At 45.5% G+C, this 21,893-nt stretch overlaps 1 protein-coding gene across 2 annotated transcripts; it reads left to right on the forward strand.

Annotated features, from left to right (window-relative positions):
• Window positions 1-17,400: 17,400 nt before the first annotated feature.
• NPBWR2 (neuropeptides B and W receptor 2) lies at window positions 17,401-21,047 on the forward strand. 2 transcript variants are annotated; one of them, XM_088175073.1, is made up of 3 exons: window positions 17,401-17,596; window positions 17,823-18,034; window positions 18,536-21,047. In XM_088175073.1, exon 3 carries the CDS (start codon window positions 19,175-19,177, stop codon window positions 20,171-20,173), a length of 999 nt encoding a protein of 332 aa, XP_088031199.1. In that variant the 5' UTR covers window positions 17,401-17,596; window positions 17,823-18,034; window positions 18,536-19,174; the 3' UTR covers window positions 20,174-21,047. The 2 variants fall into 2 exon arrangements, with proteins under 2 accessions (XP_088031199.1, XP_014729299.2); XM_014873813.2 differs by lacking the exon at window positions 17,401-17,596 and having other exon boundaries at window positions 17,732-18,034.
• The last annotated feature ends 846 nt before the right edge of the window (window positions 21,048-21,893 follow it).

Genomic DNA, 21,893 nt, shown 5'->3' on the forward strand with positions numbered 1-21,893 from the left:
GAAAAGATTGACAACAGCATTATTGTCTTCTCCTAAAGAGCCATCATTTCACGACTGTAATCTCCAACAACTGTAATCTCCACATCTTTATTCCCTTAAAGTGTCCAAATACACGGGCAGCATCAAGGAAGACACTGAAGTGAGTCAGGCTTAACCCAAAAGAGCTCTCAGCTCCCTGTGAAAGCTCAGACAAGCAGTAGAAAATGAATTGATGCTCCCATAACTGGCACCTAACAGACCCAGGGCGAGTGAAAAGTTGGTTTTTGAGAACGAAGAAAAAGCGCTAAGTAATAAAAGGTGAGAAAAATCCATCACTCCAACAGGTAAATGAAGGTAAGCCACTTGAAGAAACAGAGGTAGATGGAGAGAAGAAAACCACAATTACTAGTGTCTGTGACACCCAGAGCCAAAACAAGCCCAGGGGATCAGGAAAGAAGTAAGCATGTGCTCCAAACAACAGCAGAAATGAAGTGAGATCTCTGAAGGGAACAAAAGAAAGAGCCAGCCTGAAGAAAGGAAAAAATGCCTCCCCACCTTTCATTCCCTGCCTACAAGGTGTTTTGGGTTTTTTTAAGAGTCTCTGGTATATGTGGTAGAAATTCAGAAAAATAAAGGTCGGGAGAAGCATGGTTTATTGGGAGCATTCCTATATAGCAGACAAGATATATCCTTGTGCAAATTATTCCATGCAGAACTCACATCCTTAATTGCTTCTTTTCCCCTTCCTGGGGAAGCAGAGTTGCTTTATTTACTCCAAGAAATATTTTTTTCTTCCTCCCTGTCAAAGAACAAGTTCCCATCATGGCAAGTGCTCACTGGTTCACTTGATGCTCGTCACACCCATGCTAAGGAGAGTGGAACATGTTAATTTATCACTTATTTCAATGATTAACTTGCCCAGCTGCCAGGTTCAAGAGCCTCCGAGTTCCCCAGGGTATATAGGATCACAGAAGGAAAAGCTCCATTGAATTAAGCTGCTGCCACACTGGCCTTTTTTGCCTGTCAAACACATTCAACTGCTCATGCACTGCTCTGTGAAAATTCCCCATAAAATACAAGTGAAAATCCCTCATCACCTGTAAGAAGCACAGCTGGGGGCTGATCAGGGCATTTCAAACTGCTTGGGGTATTTGTAACCTCCCCTTGCAGAGGAAGCATCTCAGGAAAACCAAAAGTTTCTTTTCATGGGTGGGTTGGGTTGGAAGGGACGTTAAAGGCCCTCTTGTTCCAACTCTCACCACACTCAGGACACTTTCCTCTAAACCAGGCTGCTCCAAGCCCCATCCAGCCTGGCTTTGAACACTTCCAAGGGTGAGACAATCACAGCTTCTCTGGAAGTTGTTTTCTTCCTCCCAGATCTGAAATCATACCAATCTTAGCAGCCTCAGAGATAGATTTCTATTAAATATCTACATTTTTCCAGGAAAGAAATATGGCAAACCTTGTTTGTATCTGGCTTTACAAAATCAACACGAGCTCTTCAGAAACGGCTGCCACCCACTTTTCTTATTTTTCCCCATTTGGTGGAACATTTTCATTCTGTTGTTGTTTGGAGCAGTATTTTAATATATGCGGCTGAGGCTGCTGAAAATAGTACAGAGAGATACCAGGGGTGAGGGGTGGAAAACTGAGCTCTTGCACACCCCGTGTTTCTGTTGTTGGAAATCTTAAACCCCACCTCTCTGGTGGGATGAAATAGGTGCTACTAATCCAATTTCTAAAGTATCATGCATCAAGCTGACATTATTTTAAGACTTTTAAAAAAAGCCGATTTAAACAAACTTCTGCTCCTTTCCATTTTCTCTGTTCCACAGTTTATGACAGAAGACAGGAGAGAAAGATTGTTTTGGGAACAATGTTTACAGGACTCTAAAAATAATATAAAAAGTGCTCTGCCACACTCTCAGCTGTTACAGCCCCAAAAAAGCACTGGCTGTCTTTGCTCACAGAGTCACAATTGTGGTGGGATTTCTACCACACACACAGGACTGACAATTTTTGTTTTTCTCCTGGAAACAACTACAGCACTTCTGGATTGCAAGGCAAACATGAGCCTCTTTTAATGGCCCTTGAGACTGGACATGTGAAATGAGGTACACAAAGCCAAAGGCCAGCTGAACCTGTGACTCTGAATGGGTCTCCACATTCTTCCCAGGAAGATGAATGGGAATCACAGTTTTGCCAGGGAAACTGCGTCTGCTGGGAATGTGGTGTAGAAAATGTGCAAATGTGCTTCCTGCTTCTCTCATAGCCAAAATTCCTACATATTTCTTCTAAGTTCTTCTTAGATAAGGACCATGTTCAACTGATTGACAGTGAAGTAAAATGGCAATGCAGGAAAAATTTTCCTGTACACAATATCCTCCATCCCCCTGAATGGTTACTCACTGGCACACAGGAATAAGGGAGGAACCCAAAAGCATCATTGAACATAAAGTCAGATGTGTTGAGGGATGAACAAATCTCACAGAGATATGGAAACCTCCCCTGAAAACCCAGTTCATGGAGAGCCTGAGCTATTCTGTGGTTCTAGGCATGAAGATAACCAGGACTTTCCACAGATGCTCAGCAGGCAGTAGGATTGTGCCTGAACCTCAGTCTGGAAATGCCAGTGGCTCCAGTGAGAGCTGTGGGGATGATTTACATTGCATTGAGAGGGGCCACAGTCCTGCAAGGCTCTTTCATCAGGAGCAAGCAGCAGCCTGGAGGGTGAGGAATGCTGGATCTCTACCACTGTGCACATCCTTCACCTTAATGTGGAGCTGCACCCAAAGTTGCCATGCATCACTTTTTATGTTTCTCCTGTTGGATATATTTTGGAGCAGCTGTTATATGTGGCTTTTGATGGTGATCCTGTGGGAAGCAGCTATTTGCCTGCTGTGATATTCTCACAACTAATACTAACTCCTCATTCTTTTTGCTTTTATTTGGGGTTTTTTATCTGTTTGTTTTATTGGTTTGTTTGGGTTTTTGTCTGTTTTGGTTTGAGTTTTTTGTTTGCTTTTTTATAAATGACTGGTGAAGTTGGTACAGCCAAAGTCAAGAAAATGTAAAACAGGCTACACTTTCCAGAAATTACTTTTGACTGCATTCAGCTGCATCCCCCAGGCTCAGGATCACCAGTATATTTGCAGGTTTTACTCTGGACCATCACTCTGCACTAGACTGTGCTAGGTGTTTCACAAATGGATATTGTGCTAAGCTTCCTTTGAAACAGCAAAACCCAGGACAGTACAAAAGGTCTAAAGCTCCCATCTCTCAGTTCCTGATACTCTTTGCTACCCTTCAGCCTTGACTCTCACTGATCTGACTGAATGCTCTCCATGTGGGGCTGGGGATGCTCAGCCTGGAAAGAGAAGATGCTGGAGAGGCCTCACTGCAGCTGTGCAGGATTTGAAGGGTCCCATGGGAAAGATGGGGACAGAGAGCTCAAGGGGGTGTGTGGTGAGAGGAGAAGAGGATGGCTTCCAGCTGCAGGAGGTTTATGTCAGTTGCATGTAAGGAAGCTGCTCTTTTACACTCAGGGTGCTGAGGCACTGGCCCAGGCTGTGCACAGAGGCTGTGGATGATGCCCCACCCTTGGGAACAGGGCTCTGAGCAGCATGGTCTGGGGGAAGCCTGCTCAGGTTGGAACAAGATGATCTTTAGGGTCCCTTCCAAGCCCAAGCATGCAGGGATTCCATGGTCTCCAACGTCCACATCAGATGGAGTCCTGGCAATAGTGACATCAGAGTCAAGGTTCCATTTGGAGCTCCCAGCGCCCAGCAGACAGCACAGCACAGGCATTGGCCGCTGTGTCAGCCCACCCTTCGCCTTGCTCCACCGCTGCTCCTGTCACCTCGCTTGCCGCTCGCTCCCTGACACCCCTGTCAGTCCTGAAAGCTCCCGGCTGGCTGCCATTAGCCACCCATCCTTGCAGGATGCCTGCATTTGTCCCAAAGAAGGTACGGTGCCATTCCATGTAGGGGGACACTCCTCAGATGCCTGGGCGGGCTGGAGCTCTCTGGGGATGGTGTGGGAAAGGAACCCCACTCTGAGGTTTTGCTATCTGTGCAGGCTGTCCCAGGCAGAGAGGAGGAGATGGAGGCGGACAAAGAGATTGATGCAAAGAAAAATGGGAAAATGAAGAGAAAAAAGAATGGAGAGGAGGAGATGGAGGCGGACAAAGAGATTGATGCAAAGAAGATCAAGAAAATGAAGAGAGAAAAGAATGGAGAGGAAGAGATGGAGGCGGACAAAGAGATTGATGCAAAGAATGGAAAAGTGAAGAGAGAAAAGAATGGAAAGGAAGAGATGGAGGCAGACAAAGAGATTGATGCAAAGAAGAACGGGAAAATGAAGAGAGAAAAGAATGGAGAGGAAGAGATGGAGGCGGACAAAGAGATTGATGCAAAGAATGGAAAAGTGAAGAGAGAAAAGAATGGAAAGGAAGAGATGGAGGCAGACAAAGAGATTGATGCAAAGAAGAACGGGGAAATGAAGAGAGAAAAGAATGGAGAGGAAGAGATAGAGGCGGACAAAGAGATTGATGCAAAGAAGAATGGAAAAGTGAAGAGAGAAAAGAATGGAGAGGAAGAGATAGAGGTGGACAAAGAGATTGATGCAAAGAAGAATGGAAAAGTGAAGAGAGAAAAGAATGGAAAGGAAGAGATGGAGGCAGACAAAGAGATTGATGCAAAGAAGAATGGGAAAATGAAGAGAGAAAAGAATGGAGAGGAAGAGATAGAGGTGGACAAAGAGATTGATGCAAAGAAGAATGGAAAAGTGAAGAGAGAAAAGAATGGAGAGGAAGAGATAGAGGTGGACAAAGAGATTGATGCAAAGAAGAACGGGAAAATGAAGAGAGAAAAGAATGAAGAGGAAAAGATGGAGGTGGATATACAGATTCATGCAAAGAAGAATGGGAAAGTGAAGAGAGAAAAGAATGAAGAGGAAAAGATGGAGGTGGATATACAGATTCATGCAAAGAAGAATGGGAAAGTGAAGAGAGAAAAGAATGAAGAGGAAAAGATGGAGGTGGATATACAGATTCATGCAAAGAAGAACGGGAAAGTGAAGAGAGAAAAGAATGGAGAAGAAAAGATGGAGGTGGATATACAGATTGATGCAGGTGAAGACATGGAAGTAGATGGAGAAGGGACTGGAGATGAAGAGATGGAGGTAGATGTGAAGGAGGACATGGAGGAAGAGATGGAAGTGGAAACGGAAGAGTACGTAGAGAACATGGACATTGATGAAAAAGATGAGGAAGAGGCCATGGTCTTGGGATGAAGACCAATGCCAGCAGCAGGACAGGCACGTACTCCTCACAGGCAGAACAGGCTGGGGCTGGGCTGGGTGGTCCCTGCTCAGGGACACAGTGCCCCGTGCACTGGATCCTGGTGGCCATCCCCAACCTGTCCTGCACTTCCTTTGGGCCACACGAGCCCCGTCCCACTGCCTGGGGGCAGCCCCCAGCCCCAGCCAGGCTCAGTTCTGGCAGCAGAGCCCCACTGTGCCAGCCTGGGGGCACATGGAGCTGCTCTCTGTGCCTGACTGGAGTAACCGTGGCACTTGCTTTTCTTCCAGGACTGGCGGACATCCCGGACGGAGACACCACCCTATTGTACATACGTTTTAGAGTTCGTTGTTGTCTTTAGGATATAAGGATTCTTTTTGTCTTCTCAAAACATATTTCATATAGGTTTTTAGCTATGTTCTTGTGTAAATATGTTCAAGAGGTTGTTGTTGTTGTTCTGAATATTCTTACAATGTAAATATGTTCTGTGGTTCATTGTTATTGCTGTTCTTCTGGAAATAAAGAATCTTTTTACTTTTTCACACCCCAGTTGTCTTTATATTTACTTTAGGCACAGGCAGCATTTGTAAAGGTGTGGTTTCAGCTTGCTCCAGGTTCCCAGGGCTGGAGAGTACCTGTGCACAGAGGGGTCCCACGGGCAGAGGTCACCCTCTCCTTGCAGTTTCTCTGGACACACGTGGTGTCTGTAGGGGCAAACCCCAGAGGGAAGCAGGGTTGAGCCTGCATGGTCCCACAGAGCCTCATCCATGGCTCCTCTCTGGGTAGCCCCAGGGCTAGTGAGGGTGCACTGGGCTGCTGGCCACCGCTGTGCTGGGCACCCTGAGCAGGTGGATCCAGCCTGAAGGTTTCCTCAGCCCTACATGGACCAAGATTTCCTTTGGAAATCCCCTCTGTCACCAGACTCTGGTACAAGCACAACACAAATTCATCCTCCTAGTTAAAGGCATGACATTAACTGGCACAAATTTGTCCCTTGGACTTTCTAGCACAGCAAATGTCAGTGCTTGTAATCCCTGTTCTGCACTCTCTGCTCGGGCACCAAAACATCTGAACCTGACAGAACATCTTTAATTAGCACCAACCTGCAGAGAGCTACGGGGGGAGAACCACACAGAGAAATACTTGCCATTGATAGTCTGGGGCAGAGCTGAAACTGAAGTATTTTAATGCCAAGAGAGAGGATTTTTTTATTGCTGAATTAATTCTCCAAGAACAATAATGAAAGCTTTTGGTCTCCTCACCTGCCACAGATGTGTATTTCCAAGCTTTGCTTATGGGTTATGACTGATTTTTATTAATCTGCTCAGAACTCTGATGCTGTTCCTGGCTAAGGTGCAGAGATGATATTTCAGAGCCAGATGAGCTCAGCACAGCTTGTTCAACATACAGAATTTCCAGAGCCAGACATTCAGGCCATGCAAACTGATACTTTTTCATCTCTGTGCAAAGATCATTATTAGGACATCACTGATGTACCACACACTCCACAGAGCTGTCCCTTCTATCCAGCTCTCTGCAGTCACTTCAGAGACTTCACTCCAAGCAGTTTCTGTTAGGAGTCCAGTAGCACATGGGATTTAATCCTGGCTTTTCTTCACCTTCTCCTGAGCTGTCTCCAGACTTGGTGTGTGGGCACCGTCTGACAGCAGCAGCATTAATGTCACCTCCCTGACATTGAGGTTCGTGTCACAACTTTTCATCAAAAGCAGCAAATAAATGATTCCCACTGGGTCCCAGCTCTATGGGTACTTTGTGTGGCTGCAGCTCCAGCATCAGCCCTGGTGCACAGCAATTTCAGGAGGACATACACAGAAGGAATCAGCCATTCACAGAGAAAAAAACATCAGTTTGTGTGACCCAAATCCCCACAACATTGCAGGCTGTGGTAACCCAGACTCTGCATTTACACTTCAGCCTCTGTGCCTTATTTTCTTCTCACTAAAGTCCCCCCTCATGCTCAGGTTCCCAAGATAATTAAAAGCAGCATTAGGACCTGGGATAGATGATGGGAACTGTCCCAAGGCTCGACAAAATTTCTCTTCTCAGGCCTGACAATTCCAGCCAAGGAGAGAGGAAAAGCCTGCATGAAAGAGGTGTGAAATCAAAGCAGTAATCAAATTTAGGTATAATGAGAGAAGCTGAAGAGGTTTTCAATGTTCAGAACAAGATTAGCAGCTCTGGGCACAGGAGGGATGTGACATTTCCCTCGCTGTAACAATTCTGTGATGCAAATTGCATCTCAAATCCTTCTCCTCAGCTCTGGGACCTGTTCAGCTGCCAACGTGGTGCTGAATTTTTAAAGCAAAGTGGAAGCTGGTCAGAGAGGTGGTTTGCAAATAAAAATCACAGAGGACAGCTTGGAAGCACCAGCCAGAGCAAAGAGATGCAGAGCCTGGCCCTGGGGTGCAGCACATGCCTGAAACTCTAAGAAATCAAAGAATTTCTCACGTGTTTTTCTCCCACAGGAGAGAGAGGAGGTGCTTTATGGGATCCCTGCCTCCTTCACACTGCATCAGCATGCAGGAGAGCACAAGGATGAAGATTACAGCACCTTCTGTTGCTGCTCCCATCTCCTGACTCAAATCTCACCAAAATCTGTCACTGTTGGGCCTTCCCAAAGCCTTAGATTCACTCAGATTCACTTGGATTCAATCCTTGCAGGATTTCAGTGCTGAGGAGCATGAAGGAAGATGAAGGTGCTGGCAGAGACCAGAGATGCAATTGCTGCCTCAAGTGCATTTCACTGCCCAGCTTAATGTCTCTAAAATCATCAAAATCAGCCCCTTTGACATCACCAAGCCAACAGCAAAACATCAGGACCTGCAAATGGTTGAAAATGCCATTTTTTAATATTTCTCTCCCAGTCTCTCATTTCAGGGTGCCATTGCAGGGTTTCTCCCATCACTCAGCAGCAAGCATTGGCAATCAGCTTCAGATGGATTTTTAGTGCTGAGCAAATAAGAGACAATTTTACTTTGTCTCCAATGGATGAAATTTCACCTAAATCAGATGAACTCTGTGTTCTGAGATTGGCCAGGCACTAACCACTGCCAGGTCCCCAAGCCTGGATGTCAAACTGCCCTAATATTGGAAAGTTAAATTAATTTGGTTTTGTGTACATGATTATTCTGTCTCAAAAGAATTAAGATCCATATAATTGCCTTTCCAGGCACTAAACTCAGACCAGCCACAAAGAGCACAAGAGACAGGAAAAAAAAATAAAAATAGAGATTTCTAAGAAGATGGAAATTGAATGCTGAGTTTTTTCCATTATAGAAAGTTTCATAAATTATCACCTGCCAGCTCCTTGCTTTCACTTGTGTGGCTACCACTGAATACACTCACAGATAAGAAAATATTTGTCCTACTAAAAACTGGGGCTAGAAGTAGAAAAAAGGCTCAGATATCTGAATTAAAAGACAACAAAATGAAAAGAGCTGCCTTATAATAGCAAGACGTGATGGACAGCAGGAATGGCTGAAGCCAGCAGAGATAAGTCCATGAACTATTCATGCTGCAAAGATTTCTGACAAAACCCCCAATAACCCAAAAGCAAGGTTTTGTCTGGCAGAGCTGATAGGAACCTGTGCATTTAATTCAGTCATTGGCAGCAAATGGAGATCGGCTTGAAGCTCCTTTGGTCCACTACTACTTCTTTTTTTTCACCCAGAAAATGTAATTACATCTACTCTTTGGGAAGAAATTACTGCTTTGAGTGGTTCAAGGCAAAGAGTTTCTTCCTATACCCACTTGTAATCAGTCACCAAGAGAAATATTTTCCCAAAAGATCTCTTCAAAATTTTGGAGTTACTTTCAACATAAATAACTTGGCTATTTTGCTCAAAATGATAAGAGAATTGAATTTGGCTCCCTCAGCTTGAAAAGAAGTGTTTCTTCCCAGTTCTTCACAAAGAGGAACAAAACACTTTGCAGCAAACTAAAGGAAGGAAGTTTCTTTCCCCCTGAGCTGAACAACAGGAGACAATTTTGGTGCCAAGAGGCAACAAAGCCCAGCCAATTTACAGCTCTTCTAGTTTAAGGGAAAAGCTCTGAGGATCAGAGCTGTGGCAGACAGAGGAGCAGGGGGTCTGCTGGGGGTTTTTGGGGTGGGGGACAGATTAAAGAAATGTTCAAGCAAAACCTGTGAGAGCTCAAGACTCCATCCTTCAGAGGAGAAACTTGATCTGGCCCAAATGCCATTAAAATCCCAAAAACATTGAAGCATTTCCCCAAGCTCTGCTGAGCCCTCAGGCACAACCCAAATCGCGCTGCAGGACCAGGGCAGCAGATCCCTGGGACAGGGATGCTCCCCTGGGAGCTCCTGCATCGCCCATGGGATTTGCAAGATCTGCTTCTAAAGACCCCAACATCCAAAAAAACTCCACATTAAAAGCCCTTAATATGGAGTTTCACTTCTCCATATGTCTGTTGTCACTAGGCAGCTGCTCCACTTCAACGTCCTTCTGATGGGTACAAATTTTCTCCTGATTTCCAGCCTAAACTGGAAGTTATTTCCATTCATTCTTCTGCAAATACTGGGAGGTTGTACCTGATTTGCTCTTCCTCTCCTGGTGTGCATTTGTGCACCTAAAGTGCTAAAGCCAAGAGCATTTCCTTCTTTCAATTATGTCATTTGTCCTTATTATTTCCTTCTCATACACTTGTGCAGATTTGGTGCTGGCTCAACACTCAGAATGTTGACAGCACAAAGTCCAGTCTCACACTGAGTTCTCCAAGTTCTGGACCAAACTTGCAAAGAAGGAAATACAGCAAAGAAATTCCAAACAGAGTCCCTGATAAAGGTAATAAAATGACACATGCCTGTATTTGCTGCAGGGGAGAATAGCACTGCTTATTAAACCATTACAAACAATTAAAGCAGCAGAGGGGAGGAAGACAACCCTATCGTTTCCAGCTCCCCAGTCCTCCCCTGTCCCGGGCATGAATTTCATAAAGCACAAATCTCACAGCAGAAATGCCTCAGCTACTGATTTCCTACTTGTGGAATACAGCAGGCAATACCCTGGCTTTCCTGGCCAGAAAAGGAGAATTTGCCTCGATGTTTTTCCCAGCTATGCAACTGTGATGTCAAACCCCCCTCCATGCCCTGCCAGGAGATTCCTGAAGTGTCATGCTGCTGTGGGGTGACAACCCTCTGGAGAGGCACTGAGAGCTTTGTGTCAGGGCAAGGGACCCCCACAAGTGCAGGTCCCTAATTCAGGCTCCATCTTTGTTCACAAGCAGTTTATAGCAGAAAATTCACAGTGATTGCATTTCCCCAGAACAGATAATTTCAAGCGCATTTTTCTCTTGAGCCTTCATGCCCGGGATTGCTTTGGAGATGAGCAAATAGCTCCATCACAAACAGGAGCACCAGGAAACATAGCAACACCTAACAGCCGAGACCATCCAAACCCACTCATCAGCCCATCCCCACATCTCCTGGACACACTTGAATGCTCAGAAGAGTCTGAAAAGCCAACTGTTTTCTAAGAAATGACAGTGCAATCAAAAGGTAAATGACAGGGACAATCGAGCAGCTCTGGCAGGGGAAGGAGCAGGACCCAGCCCTTAATGACAGTGGCACAGCTCAAGTGATGCTCTCTCACTATTTGCGTTGCTTTTGTTGCTTTTACTTTAATAACACATCTTCCACACCACAATTGTTCTCTCTCCCTACAGCCACATGAAAAAAATTCACTGGTCTCTCACCCCTTTCTTGCCTCTCCCTGCCTGAAATCATTTTTCCCTTTATACAACTGGCAAAACAGAGTTTATTTTCATGCTGGAAATAAGTCCACAAACTCTTTGACTGATTTCAATATGGACATCACTACAAACCACCCATTACTCAGGTGCCCCAGGGCAGCAAGGAAGGGAAATCTGACAACAGAGGTGGGAACCAGCCATGGGTAACAGCATCATATTCTGCCTCTCTCATGGATGCTTTTCTTCCCAGTCCAGAAAATTCCCTGCCCTTTTTAGGGCTGTAGAAGGCTGCTTTCTGGCCCACAAAATGAGGGGCAAACCAAGCAGAACACCTCTGCTCCTATGATATTATTCTGCTGAACTTATAAACCGCCAGAAGAATGGGTGCTGCCAACTCCTGATTGCAGAAGAGGGAGTTCGTCACATCCTCCCTGTAAATTAGGATTTATCAGAGATGGAGAATTGATTGCCAAGTAACCTGCAGAGACACAAAACTACTCTGCAGTTTTCTAAGACTCACTGAGCAGTATAAAAAGGTTATTGATGAGGAGTATTACTGTAAAGGATGTGGTCCTGCACTTCCTGACATCCCAGGCAGGGAAAAATTTACTTAACATTTCCAAGAAGAAAACAATTCTTTTCACAAAAAAAAAAAAAAAGTAGAGAGGGGGGAAATACATAGAAAATCAACTTCATGGCAAGTACCCTCAGTAAGAGTTTGAAGAATTTGGTGAAAACAGGTCATTTACGAGAAAATTACTTTCCTCTGCCTTCAAGTGGAGTTGTGAAACAGGTGGAGATGGAGATGTCTCAGAGCTTGACTGTGCTCCTTACTGATAAAATGACACTGATATTACCAATTATTAGAAGTGAAAAGCTTCAGTGATAACTCAGCCCTCCAACACGAAACAGCTCTCCCACGCAGTCAGCACTTGTCTGAAATCATTCCCCTTGGCAAGAGGCCCTGCGTGACCTGGCGAGTTCTGCACTTCGGAAATTATTCCCTGTGAAAAACACAGAGGTGTATCTTTATTTCTTTGCTTTTTCTGCTTCTCCTCCACAAGCATCCAAAACTTCCTTTTCATGTGATTATCTGTAATTTGAATCAATGTGATTTCTGATGGGGGTTTTGTTTACCCATCACACTCAAAGCCCCAGTCAAAGACCTCACAGCTTCAATCCCCAGGGCATTAAATTTGGGGGGGCTTTGCTTTGGGGCTCAAATTAGATTTTAAAGAGAGAACAGCCAGGTGTTCCTGACTGTTTTGGCTGTTTCTGGGGCCCACACTGCATCCAGTCCCTCCCTCCCTTGCTCAGACATCCCCACTATGGCCATGACCATGGGGTGCAGATGAGCAGAGAGCACCAGCCATAAACCTCATCTTGTAGTAATCCCTTCCCTTTTCCTTTTATCTTTCACATTTTATATTCTTTTATGAGTTTTATAGCATACCATTTCCTACTCAATTCACCTTAATTATCCAACTTACATTTTTCTCCATCCCACTGACATAACCAACAAGGCTCTTTGAACTGAATTTTCACAAACACATGCATGGCTACAAGAATTCCAGTGTCCTATTTAAGCAGGTCAGGCTGGTATTAATTGTAAAGCAGAGCTGTAATAAATGATTGCAGTCCAAAGCCAGAATCAAGTTTCACTAAGCTCAAACCAGGCCTTCTGCTTTTCCATTTTTTCCTTACAATAATTGATGGTATTGTAAACCTTGTACTCCACAATGTTTGTTGGCAAAAAGAGTGTGGAGAAAGGTGCTGGCTCTGTGTAATTACACTGGAAAACGTTGTGCTATAAGACAAATTTCATCTGTTTTTTCGGTTTAGGATTTTTTACAATGAACATTGTACAAAATATTAGACCATTTCTCTAAAACATGATACCAAGGTGAAGATGAGTCATTTCGCTGTCATAACACAAGAGGGAGGAGAAACCAGAGTGAACAAAGCAGCGAATTCATTCAGCAGCAATTTGCACTCCATAACCCTTTGCTGATGAGGCTTTTAGGCCAGAGGAGCTCTGCTACTTAAGCAGACAAGGCAACACATTAAGCTGTTGCTTAGAGATATTTGAATATATTGCACAGAGCCTGCTCCCTGGTGAGCATCCCTGAAGGGCTCCCGGCTGTTTTTCCAAGGATGCATTATAGCCCTCTTGCAGTGCTGTTCTTTGTAAGGACTCAAAGCTTTTTCCAAGCAGGTCAAGCAATGACAGAAAGGATGACTTTTCACAAGTGACAGTTCAGATGGCAATAAAAAAGTCAAAGTGACAACTCCTCTCACTTGGACGTGGCAGATAATAAGGGTTCTGAGCAGCTGTGTTACAACCGACTTCATAGCAACTAAATAATGTATATTCCTGCCAGGAATGCCAATGGATCAGAGCACTGCAGGACGCCCTCATCTGCCCACAGCACAGAAAGGACAGGGATCCAGGGAAGAGCTGATTCCTACCTGCCAACTCATGCTAACTTCAGGCAAAAAACATCCTTTTATTTCGATTTTGCTCTCATCCTTTCAAAACTGGGATTCCTCCTTTTGTCTTAACCTTCAGCTGTGCTGAAGAACGTCCTTGCACACACTCTGTGCTTCTGATAAAGGCAGCCAGCAGGAAACAGAGCCCTGCTAACATCTCTGTGCTCAAGAGAATTCCAAAAGGAAGCAATTAGGAGTACTGTAGCACCAGGTCCCATTGCATCCAGTGCTTTTCCTCACAGGTCCCACAGACAAATTACACAAAAGCTGTCACTCCTGTGAGCTGATGGAAGAACTATCAGATAGGGAAGCACAAAAGCTCCAAGTCCAGAGGACGAATCAACCCACAGATTGACACAGCAGATTAGCTTCTCCTGCTTCCAGAGTTAAGGAGGATGAGGCAGCAGCATCTCTGGCACAGTCAGAGCCATGGGACAGTTTTTGCCCACTCCTCGTGGCTGCACCAACACAAGGGAAGCCCCAGGCCACTGCCCTGAGCCCCTCACTACCCACAAAGGCCAGGAGCAGCACTGAAAAAGCAAACAGTCCACTTGCAGAAACCTCCCTCTTCCAAAGGGCTCTGCTTTGAACAGACTGAGCTGGCTCAGGGCAGCAAACCAACCAAAGCACTCACTCACTCCCAGCCCTGGAGAAAAGCAGGAATAAATGCAGGAGAATAGAAGCATCCTGGAATGGAAGCAGATTTTAATTGCTCTCTGGAATAAGGCTGCTTGAAGCCAGACCAGCAGGGAGTGGGAGAGGAGGGTGTTTAAAGCAGCCTGTACTCTAAATTCCCACAGATATGTATTAATTGCAGCAAGACTGGCACCATGGCCTTGCTCCCACTGTCACGAGTACTCTACCAAAGCTCTCTTAACTCACACATCTGACAGCCCAGCAGCCTCTTACAGTGCCACTCTCCCTCCATGGCTGGTGGCACCTCTGGGTGGCCCCACCCAGCACCACGGGGCTGAGGAAGGTGTGGTAGAAGGGTCAGGGCCTCCAAGAAGTGCTGGGAATGAGGGCTGACCCATTGCAGGAGCCTCCCAACCTCTTTCCTGGCTTGCAGGGAGCAAAGAGCTTCAGTCAGCCACCCACCAGCTCCTGGTGCTACAGCTTTTATTCCCCATCACAGCTGGTAGGGAATTGCTGACACAATTTCTGAGGAAATTGCTAACACAGTTTGTGTGGATTGCTGGCCTGCAAAGACACACGGGGCAGTTGTTGGTATGTACCTCCCCTGACACACACAGGCTGTTTATAGACTCATTACTCTGATTTTCCTTAAACCACTTCCTGTACCCCTTTGCCTTCACTTTTGGGTGGGCAGGATGTGTCACCAGCCCCTGGACCCATGACAATTATCACCATTCAAAAGCATTTTCTTTGCCCACGGTTCACCAGTTTACCAATGGAGACATTTGCCCTACATTCACCCCTCAGAAAAAGTCATCACCTGCAGCTCTTGCTTGGTTCCCTGAGGTGTCCCACAAGGGGAGCACCACCACCTGTCTAAGCCAGCCTGGCTCAATAAGGCTGGGAAGGTTTTGGGGGGAAGCAGGAGGACATCCCAGCTTGTGGGTGAATGTTATCCTACAAGAAGCCTGACCAGGCACACTTACTTTGCTAGAAGCAATTACAGCTCATTTGACATCATCAGTTCTGGATATTTCTCAGGACAGAAGGTCCTGTTGTGATAGAAGGGGGAATGGCTTTAAACAGAAGGAGAGTGGATTTAAATTAGATGTAAGTAGTGTTTTTACAATGAGGATGATGGGGCACTACCACAGGTTACCCAGAGAGGTGGTAGATGTCCCATCCCTGGAGCATTCGAGGTCAGGTTGGATGGTTCAGTTCTGAGCTATCTGATCTGCTTGATGATGTCCCTGCTCATTGCAGGGGGGTTGGACAAGATGACCTTTAAAGGTCCCTTCCAACCCAAACTACTCCTTGATTCTATTATTAACCTGCAATGCTTTTGAAAGCCTGAACACTCCATACAAATAAATCACCTTAATAACCAGCGACTGCAAGACAACCAGCCGAGAACATTTTGTTTTGGTAAACAGATTATTGATTGTGTATCTGTGTCCTTGAGATGAACTTGACTCCTTGACAGCAGCAGGAGCCCAACAAAACAGGTCCTCCATAACTCCAAAATGGTGCATGGCCTTTGTCGGGAGCCAGCAGAACATCAGCTTTACAGAGGCAATAAAGAACCACTGATTTAGCATTGCCAGGGATTTCCCCCTCCCTGAAACGCTGCCTTTTCTTTGTTTGCTCAGCTGACCCAAGCTGCACTGTGTGAACATGGGCTTCAAGAGGCAAAGTCCATCTCCATGGCATGGATTTGCCAGGAATAAAACTTTGTCCCTGTTGTGCTGATGATGGAGCTGTTGGCACAAAAGTTGGTCCAAGCAGCTCTGAGGGAAAACACAGTTCGTGTCCTTTGTAGCAGCATCTTCAAAACCAGTGCTTGATTTTCAGGGCTTCATGCCACTGTAACATTTATAATCAAGGGATGCCCAGCCAGAGAAGACAAGAAGGAAGAATAAAACATTCTCTCAGCCTTCTCTCCAAGCCCTCCCCATCACACCAATATACATGGATCTGTTTCCTCTGTGCACAGCCTCTGGCCCTGGTTGGGCCCAGAGACACACAGACGAAATATTTTCTCTGTTGGTAGAACAGTTCCTACTGCAAAGCAATTTCCTACATGAGTTTAGATCTGTTGGCAATTCTTCCCCCCAAAGCAAACAAGTTTTGTTGGAGAACCAGGCAAAGAACTCCTAAAGCAGGTGCCAGTAATTTGTTTGGGGCATTATAAGAAGCAAAAGCCCCTCTACCCACACCAGGCAATGAGATTTAATTAGTCTCCATCTCATCTCTGACAGGTTATTTTAATCAAGCACATCCTAACCAAGGCACGGAGAGCATGTTCACTATGGATAATGAGGAGTAAGGCACAAGGCAGAGGGTAAAGCACAAGGGAGCATCGTCAGCATCACAACCCCTGCAGCCCCCCACCACAGCCCCTAAAACACACAGAACCCAGGCACACGACCCTGGCCATGGCAGCATGATGCCAATTCCAAGGTAATATAGTCTGGGAAGAGAAAGAGCAGCTTTTAAGCTATCCCAGACACCAGAGATATACTTTATGCTGAAAAGCAGAAAGCCTCAAAGGATTGTGGGTGAAAAATACTTTCAAAGTCTTTTGTCCCAGGGAATAGTTACAGATCAGCAGATGTAACTCCCATTCTCCTGAATTTCTCTGCCTTCCTCTATGCTCTTCTCCGAAAAAGACAACAGCAATTCCTGGAAACTGCCTTTCCCCTGCAGACCTACCAATGCCTTGCTTCATCTACAACTCCTTATAAACCACACCAGCTTCCCCAAAACAGGCAAGAGGAAAGCTGTGGGGGTGTTTCATCTGAAGAAGTACCATCCATATCATTCCTATGCAATATAATTGGACAACATAATTCCTGTTTCCTTTTCCTTAAGTCTGGTTAGATTTTGGCCAAGATACAGAAAATATCTTGAAGAGTTGTATGTTGGGCATAAAAGAACTCCCATCTGCTGAGAAGTCAGTTATAGCCATGGCCTTAAGAAGTGCAGTGAAATGTTTTACTCCCACCCAGCTACTGGTGCACAATAATCTTGCCAGAAGAATATAAAAACATCCAAAGAAGAGGAGCAAAGTCGAACACAGTTCTTGGCTACATGGCTCAGATCTATGAGCTGGCCCTCCTGGTTAAATGCACACCGCCAGGCATGGCAGTGATGGATGCCTGTGTTTTCCCTTGCCTTGCCTTGAAACAAAGGTCAGGCAACATTTAAAAGACTAAAGGAGAATCAAAAGACTCTTGATTTCTTATTTCTGTTTTTTTTTCTTTAGGGAAATGCTGGTAAAGTGATCTTGCATTCTTACTCTATAACCTGGGGTTCATTTCCGACAAGCTCCACGGGACTCCTGCACCTCCTGAGGCACATCTGAAGGATTTCATTGAATTTCCAAAGCCGGATCAGAGACCCAGCTGGAGAAACCCGGCCAAACTCTCCCAGAGCAGCCCAAAACAGCACAGATCTGGCAAGGTAAGTCTGTTTATTTGTTTATTTTGCACACTGTAATGTTGCTTACCCTCCTACTTCCTTTGTTAAAACCAGCCACTGTTCCCTATTGAAGCGGTTTAACCCCCTGCTTGCCACCTCTTCATGCATCCCTCATTCAGCCAGTCCAGGGTGCTGCCCGTGTCCCTCGACATCCCTCTCATTCCTGAAGGGAACATCCACCGTATTTACTATTTTAATCATCCTGCAGGGAGAAAACCTTTGTTTCCCCCCCTCTCCCCTGGTCTGAGCAAGTGCTAATTGCTCAGACATGCAACGCGCACACACAGAAGCATCATGTTGATCTGATTGCAAATCCCGGTACGTCAGCAAGCCAGAGACCCTCCTCCAACTCGGATTAGAGGGAAGAGGCTCACCAGTGCAAGCAGCAGGTGCTGGAGGAGACAGCGGAGCCGCTTCCAGGTAAGGGACACTCCATCTCTCCATCCCCAACCCCGGCAGCCCCGCTCACTTTATTGCTGTGCCACAATAAAAGGCAAAAGAAGTGAGGCACTTCCCTTTGCAGAGCCTGGGACCGGTTGCCAAACCTTTGATCTTCACGGTGGGGGTAGGGGTCGGTTGTTTATTGATTCCTTGTGGAGGAATTCTTGGAATTATGGGTCCGGCAATAGTGATGGATGTGATAACTGCTACGATGGGATGATTCTTGCTGTATCTCTAAAGTGGATTCACTTTCAGGGTACTTTTCTCCCTCTTCCCTGATTAATCCTGAACTTCTGAGATTTACAGGTTTGTCTGTCCAAATCTGTGCCAAATTTGGGGTGCTGCCAGTTGTTTGTACTGGGGATGGTTTACATAGTGAATAAGTTCATAGCCCACCCTTGCTTGCAGGATAATCTCCTTTAACTGTTAATTTCAGAAATACTCCCTGAACTATTTTTCCCCCCCTCCTTCTTTCGCTAGGGGACCCCGGGAGTGGGGAGTAGCAGTGTCTGAAACTTCTTCATTGTTTGTGGAATCGCAGTCCATGAAGATCCTAAACTCCGACACAAAGGCAGGTGCTAATTAACCACTGGAACGCTTCTACTCCGGCAGGAAAGCGAGCACTGTGCCCCTGAAACAGCAGCAGCCTCAGGTCCTCCAAGGGCTGTGAACAGCCAGGCAGGCACGAAATTCCCCCTTCTGCCTCCTCATTCCTGCCAGCCCCAGAAGAACTCTCACAGCAGACAGCTGAATGGGAGCCACTTGACTCCCCCAGCAAAGAAAAGCCAAAGCTCACAGGAATGCTCTCAGAAAGAAGGGTTCCTTGGCTTACTTAGAAAGTCATAATTCTCCTGTTTTCTTGGTTCATGGAGCCTTATGTCTTCCAAACATTTTCATCTCCCCTCATCCTTCAAAATCTAACTTCTCCAACAGGGGGGAGAGGTAAGTTAGGTGGTGCATGAAGCCTCACAACTCACCTTTGAAAATAAGCTGCACCTAAATGAGGTAACAGTTGCTTCTCACAGAAGGGGAAAAAAACCTCAACCAAACAAAAAACCTCTCACTTCTGAGCTTGTGAGGCTTTCAGTGGCATCTGAGTGTGGTCTGTGATCAATAGGCATGGGAAACATCTCCTTTTGGGATGATCTGAACAGCTCCTGCAGCAACGCAGGCAACAGCTGCTATCTGGAAAACAGCATGAGGTTCAACTTCACCCTCCAAGAGCAGGCAGCTGATTTCTACGTTGTCCTGCCCGTGATCTACTCTGTGATCTGTGCTGTGGGGCTCACAGGCAACACTGCTGTCATCTATGTGATCCTCAAGGCTCCCAAGATGAAGACTGTGACCAACATGTTCATCCTGAACCTCGCTATCGCTGATGACTTGTTCACCCTTGTCCTGCCCATCAACATTGCAGAGCACCTCCTCCGCTACTGGCCCTTTGGAGAAATCCTCTGCAAAGTCATCTTGTCCATAGACCACTACAATATCTTCTCCAGCATTTATTTCCTGACAGTGATGAGCATAGACAGGTACCTGGTGGTACTGGCTACAGTCAGGTCCAAGAGGATGCCCCACCGCACGTACCGAGCAGCCAGGATTGTCAGCCTGTGCATCTGGATCCTGGTCACCATCATAATCCTCCCTTTCATCATCTTTGCCAATGTCTACACCGATGACCTGGAGATCAAGAGTTGTGGGCTCAATTTCCCCAAGCCTGAGAGGTTTTGGTTCAAAGCCAGCAGGATCTACACCCTCATCCTTGGCTTTGCCATTCCCGTATCCACCATCTGCATCCTCTACACCATGATGCTCTACAAGCTGAGGAACATGCACTTGAACTCCAATGCCAGAGCCCTGGACAAAGCCAAGAAGAAAGTCACCATCATGGTCTTCATAGTCCTGGCTGTGTTCCTCTTCTGTTGGACCCCCTTCCACTTGGCCACCATTGTGGCTTTGACCACTGACCTTCCCCAGACTTCCATGGTCATTGGGATATCCTACTTCATCACCAGCCTAAGCTACGCCAATTCATGCTTGAATCCTTTCTTGTACGCTTTCCTGGATGACAGTTTTCGGAAAAGTTTCCGGAAGTTGCTGGAATGCAGAACTTCTTGAACAGGGGATTGGGGCTGGCAGGTCCCTGCCCTCCCGGGGCTTTTCAGGGGCAATTTTGCAGACTGAAGGGGCAGCCAATGAATGCACATTGTCCTTTCTTTCATTTACACGTAATGTATGGTCTGTTTATAACCCTCATCAGCAACAGGGTTTGTCCTGCCCATTTGCAACTCTTGTATTTCCCCTCTTTGCTCCTACCACCTTCTCAGAGTTGCGTTTTTATACCCTGATTTTTAATTTCACCCTCTGAATTATTAAGGACAGAACATTTCCTTTTCAGGGGTGTACTTCTGCCACAGAGTGGTCCTTTATTGCCATCTGCTGTACAGCACAGACACACTGGAGACCAGTTTCCAGATGAGTGCAAAGCTCAGTTCTTTATCACTGTGTTATTAGGAGGATTGTTTAATGGAGCAGAGCTAATGAGCACTTTCAGTGAAACATCAATAAAACAGAGAATGAATATTTGGAAGAGAAAAGAAACTATTTTCATGTTCATGTATGTTCCTGTGTGCAATGGCTTTCTTTTGATTTTGAAGGATGTCCATCTTCCATTCCACCACAAATTTCCTCTTTTCTGACTTGTTAAATTTAGACCAAAAGGAATATTTGAGTCTCAAAAATCGTGCTAAACAGCACACCATACAAATACTATGATAACTGTGAGAATTGGTGTTAGAAGTTATTTTAAACTAGTTGTTCCTGTTAAGTGTCAAATACATATTTATTTAAGAGTGAGTAATGAAATAAATCTCATAGGGGAAAAAAGAGACTGGTCCTTCTTTCACAAGAGAAAATTTATGCTACTTGTGCCATGTCTTTGCTTTATATATTGCATTTTTCCTATTATAAAATAAAACACGGTACATTTGTAACAAAATTAAGGTGTTTTGTAAGCCATGAGAAAAACTCCAGTGACCACTGCAGATATAAAGTTCCTTCTTTCACAGACAAATAGTCAAAATACTTGAACAAAACCAGGACTTGACTGGGAGAGTCTGGAGATCAGAAACTCCATATGGAAAGCATGGGAAGCTCATTCTTACACCCTTTATCCCTGAGAAGTTTGTATGTTACTGGTTTTAAGAAGGCTGTCTTAGCTAAAATATTCCTTTCAAGTTTTCCCCTAATCCCAGGTACCAAGCTCTGCTGTTACCTGCCCAAGTTCCCCCAGGAAAGTGCAGGACAGGTAACACAAAAGAAGAATAAACTGCAGTTCTCAGCTCAAATGGGCTCTCAGAGCAATGGGTGTTCGGGTGGAGACCCCAGGTGAGACCCCGACACCAAAACGGACAACCCTCAACACCTCAGGCTGGCAATTTCATTTATAGAAAACTAAAAGCAGATGTGTGGATACAAGATCACTCTGTTGTCTTCTCCGTATTAAAGGTGCTAACTGGGAGGACAGTGAAGGAGAACACATTCCTCCAGGCGAAACTTCGCCAGGAATTTTGCTTTAGCATGGTTGCCACCTGCTGGCAATGGGCTTGGGGAAAACCTCTCTGAGTGAGAAAACTGGCTCAAATTATGTCACCGCTCACACAAGCTGCCCAATCAGCTGAAACATCGCTGTTCATTGCCATTGGGGCTTTAGGAAAGGCAATATATTTTATTACGTAGAAAAACGACTGTGTTTTTTTAGATGGAAAGAGCCTTTTCAGTGTGAGTTATCCACTTTCAGACACGACAATGATATTGCTGGAGCTTTTTCCATTAAATC

This window comes from Sturnus vulgaris, chromosome 17 (assembly GCF_052056855.1).
Source record: "Sturnus vulgaris isolate bStuVul1 chromosome 17, bStuVul1.hap1, whole genome shotgun sequence".
In the NCBI taxonomy this organism is placed as follows: domain Eukaryota; kingdom Metazoa; phylum Chordata; class Aves; order Passeriformes; family Sturnidae; genus Sturnus; species Sturnus vulgaris.

Coding starts and splice junctions, on each gene's coding strand:
- NPBWR2 (XM_088175073.1), top strand. CDS start 19,175: ATGGGAAACATCTCCTTTTGGGATGATCTGAACAGCTCCTGCAGCAAC.